General features: G+C 43.8%; 1 protein-coding gene and 2 long non-coding RNA genes across 5 annotated transcripts in view; 2 read left to right on the top strand and 1 right to left on the bottom strand.

The window, feature by feature from the left end:
* The window catches only part of LOC144684699 (embryonic protein UVS.2-like), a 37,665-nt gene extending 28,048 nt beyond the window's left edge, over positions 1-9,617 (top strand). For all 3 annotated transcript variants that reach the window (XM_078548825.1, XM_078548824.1, XM_078548823.1), the window contains one exon: positions 8,782-9,617. In XM_078548825.1, the coding sequence (XP_078404951.1) occupies positions 8,782-8,864 (83 nt within the window). In that variant the 3' untranslated portion in view covers positions 8,865-9,617. The remainder of the gene's footprint in view (positions 1-8,781) is intronic.
* The window catches only part of LOC144684701 (uncharacterized), a 466,848-nt gene that overhangs the window by 29,162 nt on the left and 421,685 nt on the right, over positions 1-16,001 (top strand). The gene's annotated exons all lie outside the window — the stretch shown is intronic.
* LOC144684702 (uncharacterized) overlaps positions 1-16,001 on the bottom strand; it is a 112,968-nt gene that overhangs the window by 27,054 nt on the left and 69,913 nt on the right. The window lies entirely within an intron of this gene.

Genomic DNA, 16,001 nt, shown 5'->3' with positions numbered 1-16,001 from the left:
ATGGTCATGCTGCTCAAGGCTAACCACAGGACACTGCTGGCTATCTCACTCTGTGATTGCAAGGCCATTTGATCATAGGGCTGAGCTTCTGTTGTCCAGCTTAACTCTTCCCTGTCCACCTTGGTAACCTGTGGATTCAGCTGCTCATATTCAGGGACTGTGGTTAAGCTGAGGGCCAGGAAATTGAGCTGTTTTAAAGGGGCTTTGGCCTCTTTAGGGTATTCTGGATCAGTGTCCGGCTCGGGTGCTAGCACAACTGGGATGGTCCAGTGTCTGTTGCTAGGTGCTTTTGGTTGGCACGGCAATAGGTTGACAGTCTGTTCCTGAACTTGGGCCAGCCATTCTGCGCCCGGATGTTAGGAAGATGGCCTTCTGAAAGGGGCCTCTCACGCATCCATACGAGGTAGGGCTACAGTGCTGTAGCCTGGTGGGTTGTTATGGATTACTTTAAATGCAGCAGGCAACCCTGTCAGGTTGCCTCGTGACTCTGCATTAAGGTTGGGTGGGTATGGGATCCAGTCTGGTTCATACCCCTCTGCTAATTAGTTGGGTGGTAGGTTCCGTGTCCTTTGGGACACCACTGCCCTCTGGTGGATGGTCAGCGCTCGTTGTAACTCCTGGTGGCTCTTCAACCAAGTGAGGCATCACCCTCACGCTTTCTGGGCCAATTTGACAACTTTCCTGGTCTTCATTTAAATTTGCCAGAAAGCTCTCGGCTGAACCAATCATTAGCTTCCTCACTGGGGCCTTTGGCTTTGGAGGGGGCGCTCTCCTAACTTGTTCCATGTCCCCTGGAACACCTCTGCCCTCAAGTGGAGGTACAGCTCCAGCTACACTCCCTTGTGGCTTTTTGACTGGGGGAGGCACCTCACTCCCAATCTGCTCATCTGTTTGGGGACACCCTTTGTCCTATTTAATGTCGGAAAGAAGGTTTCTGCCAGCCATACTTGCGACAATTCCTTAAACTTTTCCTTTCCTGGTTCTTTGACTATGTGGGATATCTCCTTCACTGTTTCTTTCCCTCTTCTCAGATGTCTCTGGTCTCTATTAAATTCTGGGAAACTCTGTGAATCTATTTTAGATTCTTGTGGCCTTTCTTAGACTTCTTGTAACTTTCCAGACCTGGCTTCGGTGTTGCTACATTCGCTCAAGGTTTAGGGGTTAGAGATGTAGAGAGTGCTACCAGGTAGATAGAGGTTTTCCCTTGCAGCTTCCAGTTGTCTGGTCTTTCTCTCCCTTTGAGCTGCTAGCTTCATGTCCAGTTTTTAGAGCTAGAATTCTCTTTCCCTTTTTTGATTCCTATTTCTCTCTTTTTTTTCTTTTTCCCTCTCTCTCTCTCTCTCCTCCTTTCTTTCTCGTGTCCCATGTCCTTAAATTCTAGCTATATTCTGAGCTATTCTAGCTCAAATTGGGCTATGGGAGGGGATTCGGAATCATAGTTGAGCTCTACATCTAAGTACTCTACCAGTAATGTGAGATCCAAATGCTTTAAGATATGTTAAAGATAACTTAAAGGCAAAAACTGAGGCATACCAAATTGCAAAGGTCAGTGGCAGGCTGGAAGATTGGGAATTTTTTTTAAAGATCAACAAAGGGTTACTAAAATAATAATAAAAAGAGCAAAGGTAAATTATGAAAAAAAACTAGCGCAAAATGTTAAACTGAAAGCAAAAGCTTCCACAAGTATATAAAAGGAAAGAGAGTAGCTAAAATGAATGTTGGTCCCTTGGAGGACAAAACTGGGGAGTTAACAGTGGGAAATAATGGGCAGAAATGGCAGAGACGCTTAATCAATATTTTGCCTCAGTTTTCACAGTGGAGGACACTAGTACCACCCCAATAGGAACAGGTAGTGCAGAGGATATAGAGAAGGAAGAACTTAGAACAATCACCATCACTAGAGAAAAAATACTGAACAAACTATTGGGATTAAAGGGTGACAAGTCCCCAGGACTTGATGGCCTACATCCCAGGGTCTTAAAGGAAGTGGCAGCGAAGATAGTGGATGCATTGGCTATAATATTCAAAAATTCCCTGGATTCTGGAAAGGTTCCAGTGGATTGGAAAAATGGTAATAAAATGCCCTTATTCAAAAAGCGGGGGAGGCAGAAAGTAGGAAACTATAGACCAGTTAGTTTAACGTCTGTCGTTGGGAAATTGTTGGAATCCATTAATAAGGAAGTAGTAATGGAGCATTTGGAAAGTCAAAATGCAATCCATCAGAGAATTTAGGAATATGAGAAAACAGCCTGTGCAAACTTATATTGAGTTTGAAAGAGTAAAACAAAGTAATTTTGACCTGTGGATACAGGCATTAAAAATAGAGCCAATATATCAGCTCTTAGAGAAGTAGTTATTTTGGAAGAATTTAAAAATTCAATTCCTTCAGTAGTGAGAACTCATGTGGAGGAACAGAGGGCTCAAATGGTAAGACAAGCAGCAGAGATAGCTGATGATTGAGTTAGTGCATAGAGCTAAACCTTTTATCGTCACCCTTTCAAATCGGCAAAGGATAAAAAGTAGGAAGGTGAAAGAAAGGTGGGTAGTCAGGGAAGAGAAGGATTAGGTGGAAATTCCCAGGAAGTTTTTTCTCAGAATAAAAAGGAAGGTGCTGAGGGTAGAAGTGACATTCAAAAATTGAGGTGTTTTCATTGTAATTAAGTTGGACACACAAGGTCAGTGTGCTGGAAATTGCAGGGAAAATCTGTTGGAATTTAAGGGGTGCAGAAAAGTCCTGGAAGTAAGAGTACTGTGGGTTCTGAGGTTTAGGCACAGGAAAAACCAGTGGTTTGTGCATAGATAAAACAGGAAGAATCAGCGATAGGTAAAGAAGTGGGAATATGTTCACAATTTACCCAAGAGAATTCTGAGGAGCAGGTTGCAGAAATATTTAGAGATTTTGTATGTGAAGGGGAAGTATTTCCACATGTACAGGATGGAGTAGGTAAAGATCTTTAAATTTTAAGAGACACAGGGGCTAGTCAGTCCTTAATGTTGTGGGATAATGGCATTTGTTGTTCAGAGGGAGTATTGCAGGAACAGGTGATAATAAGTTGTGTTTATGGAGATGCTAAACCTATCCCATTATGGAAGGTAAATTTAAAGAGTAAGTGGAAAACTGGTGGTGATTGTTGGAGTGGTGGAAAAAATGCCCATTGCAGGGATTCAGTTTATTCTGGGTAATGATATAGCTGGATCACACATGTGAGTGATGCCTATGGTAGTTGAGCAGCCTGTAGAATGTCTTCAACAGAAATGTTACAGAGAGAGCATCCTGGATTGTTTCCAGATTGTGTGATAATGAGATCACAAGCTCATTGGTTGAAACAGGAAAAACAGGAAGGACAGGCAGTTCAAAGGCAGGAAAAAATCTCATTAGTTGACACTTTGCTTGATAACATTGTTCAGGAAGAAAGACTACAGGACAATTCGGCTGAAGTGTTTAACTCAAGACAGTTAGCGGAATTACAGAAAAAAGATTTGCAAATACAACATTTATATCAGACAGCTGATTCAGAAACAGAGGCAAAATTTATTCCGGAATGTTATTACCTTAAGGGTGATATTTTACTGAGAAAATAGAGGCCGTATCATGTTTCAGCAAATTAAAGCTGGAGGGAGGTACATCAGATTGTTATCCCATTTGGGTATAGAAATGAGATTCTGAGGATAGCTCATGAAATTCCAATGCAGGGACATTTAGAAATTAAAAAGACACAGGCAAAGATACAGAAACATTTTTATTGGCCTGGATTGCATAGGGATGTAGTCAAATTCTGTAGAACATGTCACACATGTCAGGTGATAGGGAAACCGCAAGCAGTGATTAAGTCAGCAACTTTAATTCTAATTCCAGCATTTGAAGAACCTTTTACTAGGGTCATGATTGATTGTGTAGGACCCCTCCCTAAGACTAAAAGTGGAAATCAGTATTTAGTGACAATAATGGATGTGTCTACCAGATTTCCTGAAGCAATACCTTTGAGAAACATTACAACAAAGAACATTGTGGAAGAGTTAACTACATTTTTTTACAAGATATGGTTTACCTAAGGAAATATAATCAGATAAGTGTTCAATTTTTATGGCATAGCTGTTTAAGGAAATAATGAACAGTTTGGGAATAAAACAATTTAAGTCGACAGCTTATCATCCTAAGTCGCAAGGAGCTTTGGAAAGATGGCATCAAGCTCTAAAACTATGATGATAGTGTACAGTCAGGATTATCCACAGGATTAGGGTAGGGGAATTCCATTCTTGTTATTTGCTTTTAGGGACACTCCTAAAGCATCAACTGGTTTTAGTCCTTTCGAATTAGTCTAGGGTCATGAGGTAAGGGGACCACTGAAATTAATTTATGAGAAATCGATGGGTTAAAATTCAGAAACTACTCTCCTGGATTACGAATCAAACTTCAGAGATTAGACAGAGCATGTAAGTTGGCTAGGGGACATTTAAAGATATCACAGAAAGTGATGAAAGTGAAAGCAGACAGGAAGGCTACAGCTCGGAATTTTGTTGCTGGAGAAAAAGTGCTAGTTCTGTTACCAGTACTGGGTGACTCATTGAAGGCAAGGTTTAGTGGACCTTATGCGATTGAAAAGAAATTGAGCAAAGTAAATTATTTAATAAATACTCCAGATAGAAGAAAGAAGCAGAGGGTGTTGTCATGTAAATATGCTTAAAAAGTACTTTGACAGGGAAGAAGACCAAAGGGAGATGTTAGTGGTAGTAGATAAAAGAAAGAAGTAGAAATGAAGGATCTGAAATTGATTTTCCTCTAGTCAAATTGGATAATGAGGGGGTACTTGAAATTTTAAATGTATTATTGAGTTACTTTCCAGAAAAGTGTCAAAGTGATTTGGAAAAAGCTATTGCAGTCACGAAGTTATTTGTGGAAATGAGCTGGGGAGGACAGATTTAGCTATACATGATGTGTCTGTAGAAGTTGCATCTTTGATAAGGCAACATCCTTATAGATTAAATCCAGAAAAGTTATCTCACATACAGAAAGAAATTGACTTAATGCTTTAAAATGATATCATTGAGTCTAGTTGCAGTAACTGGAGTTTGCCTATTGTACTGGTGCCGAAACTGGATAGGACACAGACTGTGTGTGGACTATCAAAAGGTGAATGTAGCAACAAAAGCGGATTCGTATCCTATATCACGACTGGAGAATTGTACTGAGAAAGTGGGACAATCAAAATTTATCACAAAGATTGACTTGCTAAAAGGATATTGGCAATGACCATTATCGGAGAAAGCAAAGGAGATATTGGCTTTTGTGACACCAAATGGACTATATCAGTTTAAAGTCATGCCATTTGATATGAAGAATGCAACTGCGACATTCCAAGATTGACGAACAAAGTAATTGCATGTCTAAGCAATTGTGCTGTTTATATTGATGACTTGGTAGTTTTCAGTCCTATATGGGAGGAGCATTTACTACATCTGGAAGAATTATTTACTCAATTACAAGAAGCTAATTTGGTGATGAACTTGGCTAGAAGTGAATTTGCAAAAGCGCGCGTTACGTATCTATACCATTGGACATGGTAAGGTGGCTCCGAGAGATGTGAAAGTCAAAGCTATCATGGATTTCCCAGTGCCCAGAACAAAACAAGAAATTTTGAGATTTATGGGCATGAATGGGTTTTATCAGAAATTTTTACCAAGTTTTAGGAGTGTGGATGCTCCACTGACTGAACTATTAAAAAAGAACAGGAAGTTTCAATGGACATAGGAGTCTCAGAAGGCATTTGATAGTTTGAAAACTGTGTTAACTACGACACTAGTTTTGACAGTACTCAATTATGCCTTGCAATTTAAGTTTGCTGTTGACACAAGTGATATAGGCATTGGGGCCGTACTGTTACAAGATGATGACACTGGAATTGAGAAACCGAAAGGGTATTTTTCACGGAAGTTGAATGTACAACAGAGAAGATATTCAACAATCGAAAAGGAGGTATTGGGTTTGGTGTTAGCATTGCAGGATTTTGAAATCTATGTGGCAAACAATTCATCAGAAACAATTGTTTATACAGACCGCAATCCTTTAAAGTTTCTGGACAAATTTCGAGACAGAAGTACAAGGCTATTCAGATGGAGTTTATTACTGCAACCATTTAATCTACAGATTATACATATCGCAGGATGAGAGAATCTGATTGCAGATGCTTTATCAAGAGTTTGAAGCTTAAAGGAAAAATTGTACATTTAAAAACCTGGACTCTGAACTGGAATGATTTCTTTTGATGCGAAGGATTTGTATATATATTATATACGATGTTAATGTATGCACCTGGTAATGTAATAGTGTAAGTATATAGGTAAGTATCGGAGATAGTTTAAGATGGGTTAATAAAAATGAAACCGTCTTTTTAAATTATGATGGTTCATTTTTCAATACGGAGGGGGATGTCAAGAATATATAATAATTCTAATAATGTTATTGGAATTTATTGTAAAATACAGTAATAGTGGGATATGTCTGTGTCTATGTGTGTGTGTGTGTGAGAGAGATTTGATTGAGTTAGAGGCAGCTAGTCTGGGTGCTTTGAGCTAAGAAGAGAGGTTAGATTTGAAATGTTAATTAGATAAACATGGGGAAGTTTAGAAACATAGGTGTCAAGGGAACATTTGCATTTTGAAATAAGCCAGACTAGATTGTTTTCAAAGGAGGGGTGAAATGTGTCACCTAGCCAGGTGAAGTTTAGAAACAGTGTGTTTATCTTTCCCAAAGATTACTGGTAAATCTTAGTGCTATGAGAGGGTTTTATTATCAGGGAGATAAAGCCCAAAGACATATTGAAACAATGGGTATTTGCATTCAAAGAGAAAGATATGTATAAAGAAGGAGCAAGGGCTGTATGTAAGGGAAGTCATTTTTTAAGATCTTACAAGACTGTGAAAAAGCCTCAGCACCTATGCCTCAAGCTGTTGTCTTCAAAGTACTAAAGTTAAGAAAACTCACTTGGAAGTCGACTTGTTCAGGGTATCATGCTTCTTTGCCTGGGTCTTTTAAAATCTATGTGTCTTGCTGTTGCCTTAACAAAAGTGTAACTCTGAGTTAGATTGATTAGGGGATTTAGAAGTTATCATAGTAGTAATTTGTAGATCTATGTATGTATTTAAAGTCATTTCTTCTATTAATAAATGTTTAATCTAGTTTTGTAAAAACCTACAAGGCTTGATGGTCTTATTACTACTGAATTCAGGGTACGCATCTCAATGTATACAAATTGCAAAACAAGTTGTTGCAGTTGTTTCAAGTTTCCTTATGGGATTTGAACAACTCAGCATTTACCATCGGCTGTGTCATAACCCCTGTGCAGCTACAGTGTGGGCCTGCAGGTTACAGGGCCTCTGGTGGCAGGGCTGATTAGTGATGTGCAGGTGTGGTGAAGTGTAAATAAAAATCTGCGTCCGAATACGTGATCACTTTACTCGTCTCAGTGGCTAATGCTGCTGCTACATTTACTCTGCCTGGTCAGGACAAAAAGCCAAAGTATGTCCAGCTCGCCTGTTATTTTTGTTACTTCCCTCAGAAGAATTATGATCAGGTTTCGCCCCTTGCTTCCTGCTTCTTGTTGGGCTGCCAATCTACCACTGCTGCCACTATGTTGTATTATCTGTACTTCGATCAATACAAATGAAAAGACAGCATGAACATTGTACTTGGCGCTTTATTGAGAGAGTTTCTTACCTATGCTTCTGTCTGAGCATCATGGCAACACCACATGGGTGATTGCATCACTTCCAGTTGTGACTCATACAAATGCTTAAACAAGTATTCAAATAGCTTCGCTTACCTCCACTATCAGAACAAATCCGCCCTCAACCTGCCCATAACTTACCTATTTCTGGCTTTAATGGAGGCAAAGCAGGACAACCAACCTGCCCTGAGGAGGTGGGTTGGAAATGTAAATATTACAGTGAGGCTATGAGTGTCATCTTTCACCAATATTTTACATTAAACCATGGCCTGCTAGGTCTTAGAAAACCTGGCAGTTAAAGGGAGGCAAGGACTGCTGGATCCAGTTTACCTGATTCACTAACTCCTGCGATCAGTCGCTACACTCTTCGGACCTCCTTCACCAGACTCCTACTATTTCCTCTCTGCCCCTTGACACTTCTGACTTCCTCCGCAACATCTCCAATGGCTTTCCCACTGCTCCCCAACCACCCCACATCGCACCACAATCCCCATTCTGGCCTCCAATCTTCCCTCTGGTCTCCAATTTCCCCCCTGTTCCAGCCACTGGTCTTGTCTCTGGCCTCCAACCTCCCCAATTTCACAGGATCCCAATCCTTCCTCCAGCCTTCAATCTGTCTTCTGGCCTCCAATCTTCATCTGCCTCAGATCCCAAACTTCTCTTGGCTTCCAATCTTCTCACTCCCAATTCCTGCTTTACAGATCCCTGTCTCCCTTCTCTCCACTCCCCGGTTGTAGTCTGTTGCCGAAGATCCGCCCGACGCCCACCCAGCCTCTACATCTCTAAATCTGATTGTGGTTAGGAAATAGAGATGAAAAGAATCCTCATCAGAATCCACAAAAAGAAAGCTCTCCTGGGTTTCCCAATTTGAGAATTTCCACACCTCACCTCCCCCAGTATTTGGGTTAATATTCAGCCCTGGTGTCACATCCATAGGCAATGTGAGATCTGAAAACTTGATATTTTAAAACAATTTTTTAAAAGTCTTATTTAGTTTGGATAATTTGCTTGGTGGATCTTTCTCAACAATTCCCAAACCTTGTTTTCTGTTTTTCAGGTGAAGGTTCTATTCAGCGAAGTCAATATAATGCATTTAAGTTGGTATTGTGCATGTTGCTAATTTCTTCATGGACAGTGTAATTTTTACAGAGCAACCAGGAGCTGTTTTTGTTTTTATTTTTTCACATTCACCTCTACTCTTAGAATCCAAAGTGATTTCAGCAGATATTTTGAATAGTAGTTGTGTTGAAAGTTTTAAGTAGGTTCCCTGCCTTTATACAAACATGATAAATGAGTGGATTGGCATTCCATGTTTTCATACTAATATGTTAAAGCAAAGTCTTGCATTTAAATGAAAACATTGTAAGTCTCTTCTGAGTTAAAGAATACTATAGTTAAATAAGGTTGACAGTGTTTTTCAAAATAATAGCAGAAATATAATGTCTACTAAATAGGTACACATCTTATATAAATCCAACTTTGAAAATATATTTAATACTGAGGTAAGCTGCCAGATCTGATTATTTGTTCCTTATCTAAAATGTTGTATTTTTCATTTTTGTTGGAACCAATCTTAAAGAAGAAAAATATTTTCTGTGTCAGAACTTTGTGTCAGTTTGTTCAAACTCTAATGGTGAAAGCTCTACTTGTAGTACATAAAAAAGCCAAAAAGGAACTGGCTCCGGCTTAAGACGATCACATACTTAGTTCCAATGTATTCTCCTTTGACTGGTTTTCTCTTGAATTATAAATTTATTCAACAACTTTTGTCATTTTTGAAGAACAAATATGATGGCTAACTACTTTGTTCACCACAGTCAGGTATGCTGTTACTATTTCTATAAACATCTCGATAGATTATTGTTAAACTTTTAGGTTAATAAAATTACTATAAATGTTAACCTCTTGCCTCCTGCCTCATACTTTGAAACATTTACCAGATATTAATCACCTAAACACTGTTTTCCTAATTTATTCTGCATCTTCATTCAGAGGGATAATCATTTTCAGGGTCAGTGGCTCTTTAAATTCATCCAAAATCAGCAGCACTAATCTTACCCAGGTCTGCTTCTTCCTCTGTGGCAGGAAACCAACTTCTTCTGATAATCCTGGTTATACTTTCATGGTACTCATAGTACGTTACACAAATGTGCTGAGAGTGCAGCAGGGTTGAGTACTTCAATGGGCAAATACATAGATAATTTAGAACAGAGAAGTGTGAACTGATACATTTTGATAGGAAGAATAAGGAAAAGCAATATGAATTTGTCTTTGTTAGCATCCTTTCATGTAAGATGGACATAGAGCAAATTCATTAGGGAAGGGTAGCTTCATATGGTGAACTTTTGCTGATGGCTGAAGAGACCAATCTGTGAGAAGCAGGTTCTGCCACAAGTGCCGCAATGGAAGTATTTATCAGGTGTTGCCTTGGGTTGTTTTCAGTGGTAGTGCCTGCAGCCAAGCCTCTGACACTACTGATTGTCATGGTACCCCAAGTGGCCCACAGGTGTAGTCACCATTTTCCTTTGTCATCAGCTAATGTTTCCCACGAGTGAAAATCAGTGTTCAAGGTGTTTGTGTCATGCTTGCAAGCATCCTTGAAGCAGAGTTTAGAACCATAGAAAAGTTTTTTTTATTCATTCACGGAATGTGGGCTTCGCTGGCTGGGCCAGCATTTATTGCCCATCCCTAGTTGTCCTTGAGAAGGTGTTGGTGAGCTACCTTCTTGAACCACTGAAGTCTATGTGATGTAGGTACACCCACAGCACTATTAGGAAGGGAGTTCCAGGATTTTGACCCAGCGACAGTGAAGGAACGGCGATATATTTCCAAGCCAGGATGGTGACTTGAAGGGGAACTTCCAGGTGGTGGTGCTCCCATCTATCTGTTGCCCTTATCCTTCTGGATCGTAGTGGTCGTGAGTTTGGAAGGTGCTGTCTCAGGAGCCTTGGTGAATTCCTGCAGTGCATCTCATAGATGGCACACACTGCTGCTACTGTACGTCGGTGATGCAGAAAGTGAATGTTTGTGGATGTAGTGCCAACCAAGTGGGCTACTTTGTCCTGGATGGTGTCAAGCTTCTTCAGTGTTGCTTAAAGGATGCTTGTTATGGAGCAGAAAGAGGCCATTCAGCCCATCGTGTCTGTGCCAACCAAAAAAGAGAAAAAAGAAACTAGTCAATCATTTTAATCCCACTTTCCAGCACCTGGTCGGTAGCCTTGCAGGTTACAGCACTCCAGATACAGATGCAGGTACCTTTTAAATGAATTGAGCATTTCAGCCTTAACCACCAACTTAAGCAGTGAATTCCAGACGCCCACCACCCTCTGGGTCAAAATGTTTTTAACTCATGTCCCCTCTAGTCCTTCTACCAATCACCTTAAATCTGTGACCCCTGGTAATTGACCCCTCAGCTAGGGGAAACAAGTTTTTCCTGTCTACCCTATCTAGGCCCCTCATAGCTTCATACACCTCAATTAGGTCACCCCTTAGTCTCCTCTGTTCGAAGGAAAACAACCCTAGCCTATCCAATCTTTCCTCATAGCTGCAATTTTCAAGCTCTTGAAACGTTCTTGTAAATCTCCTCTGCACTCTCAAGAGCAATTATGTCCTTCCTGCAATGTGGTGACCATAACTGTACACAGAATTCTACCTGTGGTCTAACCAACGTTTTATACACTTCCTTCATTACATCCCTGCTTTTGTATTCAACACCTCACCCAACATAGGAAATAATTCCATATGCTTTCTTTATCACCTTATCCACCTGTCCTGCCACCTTCAAGGACCTGTGGACATGCACTCCGAGGTCTCTCACTTCCTCAGCCCCTCTCAATAACTCCCCATTTATTGAGTATTCCCTTGCTTTGTTTGCTCCCATAAGCATTACCTCGCACTTTTCTGGATTGAATTCCATTTGCAACTTCTCCGCCCATTCAACCAAACCATTGACATCATTCTGGAGTCGACAGCTAGCCTCTTCACTATCAACTACATGGCCAACTTTTGTGTCATCTGTAAACTTCTCAATCATGCTACTCACATTTAATTCTAAATCATTAATATATACAACAAACAGGAAGGACCCCAACACTGAGCCCTGTGGAACACCACTGGAAACCGTTTTCCATTCACAAAAACATCCGTCGACCATTACCCTTTGGGCAGAATTTCACAGTTGGTGTGCAGGGGCGGACCTGTCATGCATGCATGCAAAATGACGTGTGATGACGTCGGGCATGCGTCCTGACGTCACCTCGCGCCATTGCGATATTTCAGAAGATGGCCACACTGAGTTCGGAGGCGTGCTGCCATTAATTAACAGGCCAGTTAAGGCCCTTGAGGCAGCAATTGACATCAATTTTGAGCAGCCTGTGCGATTTTCAGGGCGTTGCATAGGCGCAACAGGCAGGTGGGTAGGCCACATTTTTAAAAACCTCATCCATAGGCAGGATAAAAGAGGTGAGTGGGCTCGCTAATGCGAGTTGTTAGAACTTTAATTTATTACTTACTGCTACTTGCTTGTGTGAACAGGACAACTTCACTTCGCTTCAGAGGTGCCTTGACAGAAATAACAGGCTTCAGTTCAAGACTCTGGAGGAGTCATAACACTTGGGGCCTTCCAGGTATCAGACAGCCTTCCCTTACTCTGAGAATGGGGTTGTTGTCTCCTCTGGAGCACCTCCTCTGAGGAGGAATAGAGGGCCAGAAGGGGGAGGAGGCCAGGAGCCCATATTAAGCCTTCAGGAGAGCCACCTGTGGGAGGACAGGCGCAGGCACAAGGGGCGCAGGGCCAACAGGAAGTCCAAGGCGGAAGGGGAAGTAGAAGATGCCACTATCCTGCTGCCAGGATTTACAGGCGGCAATGCAGCTACCTCAATATGTCTGAGGTGCAATGCTGAAGGAGACTCCGCCTCTCAAGGGAAACAGTGACCTCCATCTGTCAAATAATTGGCCTTGGGATCAGCTCTGACTGTGTGGGTGGACACCCCATGCCAGTGGTGCTGAAGGTTACGGTGGCCCTCAATTTCTATGCCTCTGGCTCTTTCTAGGGCTCAGTGGGGGATCTTTGTGGAGTCTCCCAATCAGCTGTCTACAGTTGTGTCAAGCTGATGACAGACACTCTGTTCAGGTGTGCATTGACTTTCATTCACTACTGCATGGACGAGGCCAGCCAGGCAGAGCAAGCCAGAGGCTTCGCTGCGATTGCTGGGTTCCCCCGCGTCCAGGATGCCATCGACTGCACACACGTGGCCATCAAGGCGCCAGCAGATGAGCCGGGAGCCTTTGTCAACAGGAAGGGCTTCCACTCCATGAATGTGCTGATAGTGTGTGACCATAGGATGCAGATTCTGCAAGTCTGTGCAAGGTACCCAGGCAGCTCCCATGAAGCATACATCCTGGGACACTCCCAGATGCCTGGGACTCTTCAGTGCTCCAGCCCAACTCGATGGATGGCTGGTGGGTGACAAGGGCTATCCCTCAAAAGGTGGCTCATGATGCCCCTCCACCATTCAAGAACAGAGGCTGAGCAGCGGTACAATAGGAGCCATGCATCCACAAGACCATCGGTCTTCTCAAGATGCGCTTCCGATGCCGGGACTGTTCAGGGGACGCACTCCAGTACCCCCAAGATCGTGTGTCGGTGATAGTGGTTGCATGCTGCGCTCTCCACAATCTGGCACTGGAAAGGGGGGACGCAGTGGAGGAAGATGATGTTGATGTAGCTGCTCTGGCAGCAGACGATAAGTCCAATAGTGAGTCTGAGGACAAACACGCTCAGGAGAATGCTGAGGGGGTAGACGCCGACCTGGGCAACCTCCAGGGAGGCAGGGGCACCTGGGAGGCTTTGATCCAATGCTCCTTCAGCTAGCCTACTAAAGATGAACCACCACCACATGCCAGGGCTGCAGGCTCCATACGCGATACCTGACAGCAACATTTGCTTGATCAACAACTTGCGCTATGTGCCATTTCAAAAAAGCTCAATGACAAACAAGTCACTCATTACATCATGGGTTCCACTTCACCTGCAGAACTAATGAAGCACCCAGAGGCTTATTGAGAACCAACACATTTAATGATCAGCAACTTGGCATACAGAAACCAAAGTACATTAAAAGGTGTTGAACAGCACACCAACTTAAAAGTAACTTCAAAGTGGGGCAAAAGAAAACCACTAGTAATAAGCCCGTGTTGTGCCTAAGCTGCTTTACGCTTACGTTTGCGGGTGCTACGTCTAGGTGCTCCCCCCTCACTGGCACCAGCATTGGAGACAGCCTGCTCATTCTGCTGTCCTGTTGGCCTTGATGACCTTGGCCTCTGGCCCATGGAGCCTGTGCTGGCCCCGCCCAGGAGGGAGCAGCCAGTGGCACAGCTGGCATCTCTCCAGTCTCCACAGCCTCATCAGATGCCACGGACACTGGCAGAGGGGCGGAGGAGCTGCTGCCGTCATCCAGAGAACCCTGAGAGGAGCCCGCAGAGACGACAAGCAGCTTGTGCACCAATGTGAGGTTTCTCTGGACCTCCCTGCTTGCCATTGATGGACAGGCACCTAGCTGGGATACTGGGTGCCCAATCCATCTCCCACACTGACAGTGACCACCTGAGGTCATTGCTGGTGTGAGGGCTTGCAGGTCCAAGTGCATCCCCAGGAAGCCCGGGATTGCTCTCCTGGAGGAGCTTCTTCATGAGAGCCACCACTCTCTCCATGGAGGAGGCATTGCGCTCAGCCATGAGGGTTATTGCATTGCTCATGCTCCACATGGACTCCTCCATCATGGAGACCATGGCACACATTGCCTCATGTATCTCCACCAGATCCTCCCGCACACCCTGCTGGACTTCCAGCATCTGCTGCCTCAGGGACAACTCCAGAGGCACATCATCAGCCACCGACTGAGCATGTTGCTGGTCCCCAGCAGTCCTCCGACTGCCGGCGCCCTGGGCACTCTCTGCCTCTGCCTGCACATCAAGCGAGTGTGAAGTGCCCTCACTGCTGTGCACCGAGATACTAGCTGATGATCTTATTCCCACCGAGGTGCTGGTACCTGCGCTGGTGCCTGCCTGGCTGACAGGGTGTGACGCCGGTGCGTGTATATCTTCAGGGCTCTCAGGGGTCGGCAGCGGTCCCTCAGGCTCCTGAGACCGGGTGTGCTCTGGTGAGGCTGAAAGGAAGAACAGGGACATTTGATTAGTTGAAGTAGTTACACTGTTAATGTGCATGCCTGGCACCCCGATCAGGATGCACTTGTCTTTCCATTATCAATGGGTAACCCATGTTGGATGCTGAATTCACTAAACAGTCAACAGTGGAATGGTTTCAATGACAGACATTGTGACCTCAGTGCACAGCACTCTTATCTCCCAGTGGCACCCCAGCCTCACCGCGGCTGGTTGACCTGGACGCATGGCGCCTCTCCAGCTCCAGTGCCTCCTGCTCGTATCTGGTGATGATGAGAAGGTGGGGCTGCCTTCTGCCAATCCGCAGCCTCTCAGCTTTATTGTGTGCTGTCTTCTCCTGAAAGGATAGCGGAGCATTGATTAGTCCACCTTGTACCTGCATTGCCATTGCAGCCTGGCCACCCCCACCTGAGGAAAACCTTCAGGGCTCAGCCAATTCATGACCCTGGGGCCACAATACACTCATTCCAAGTAGCCAGGGCTCACCCCCTTGCCCAGATGTTGCCTCCATGACATTTGCCACTCACATTCTAAGAACTTCCAAACCCATGACCACTGCCACCTAGAAGGACAAGGGTAGCAGATAGATGGGAACACCGCCATCTGGAAATTCCCCTCCAAGTCACCCAGCATCCTGACTTGGAAATGTTTCACCGTTACTTTACTGTTGCTGGGTCAAAATCCTGGAATTCGCTCCCCTAACACCACTGTGGGTGTACCTGAACCACATGGACTGCAACAGTTCAAGAAGGCAGCTCACTACCACCATCTCATGGGCTAATAGGGATGGGCAATAAATGCTGGCCTAGCCAGTGAAGCCCTCATCCTGTGAATGAATGAATAAAAAAACAAAATTCTGAGGTGCGGGAGGGTGGGGAGGGGCAACCTAACTGCTTTGCTAAGTGACCCATGCCAACCCGATACTCACCCTTCCCGATCGCAGGAGGTCATTAAACCGCTTGCGGCACTAGCCATGTGCGTCTCACCACATCGTGGGAGCTGACCCGTGAAGCCACCTCCCCCCAGGCACATTTGGTTAGGTGGGGCACCTTCTTCTCTTGTACCTTGGGACAAGGATATCCCAGCATGCTGCCA

This window comes from Cetorhinus maximus, chromosome 9 (genome assembly GCF_964194155.1).
Source record: "Cetorhinus maximus chromosome 9, sCetMax3.hap1.1, whole genome shotgun sequence".
Lineage (NCBI taxonomy): Eukaryota > Metazoa > Chordata > Chondrichthyes > Lamniformes > Cetorhinidae > Cetorhinus > Cetorhinus maximus.
The sequence above is the reverse complement of the archived record's forward strand: the minus strand, read 5'-3'. Positions and strand labels throughout refer to the sequence as shown.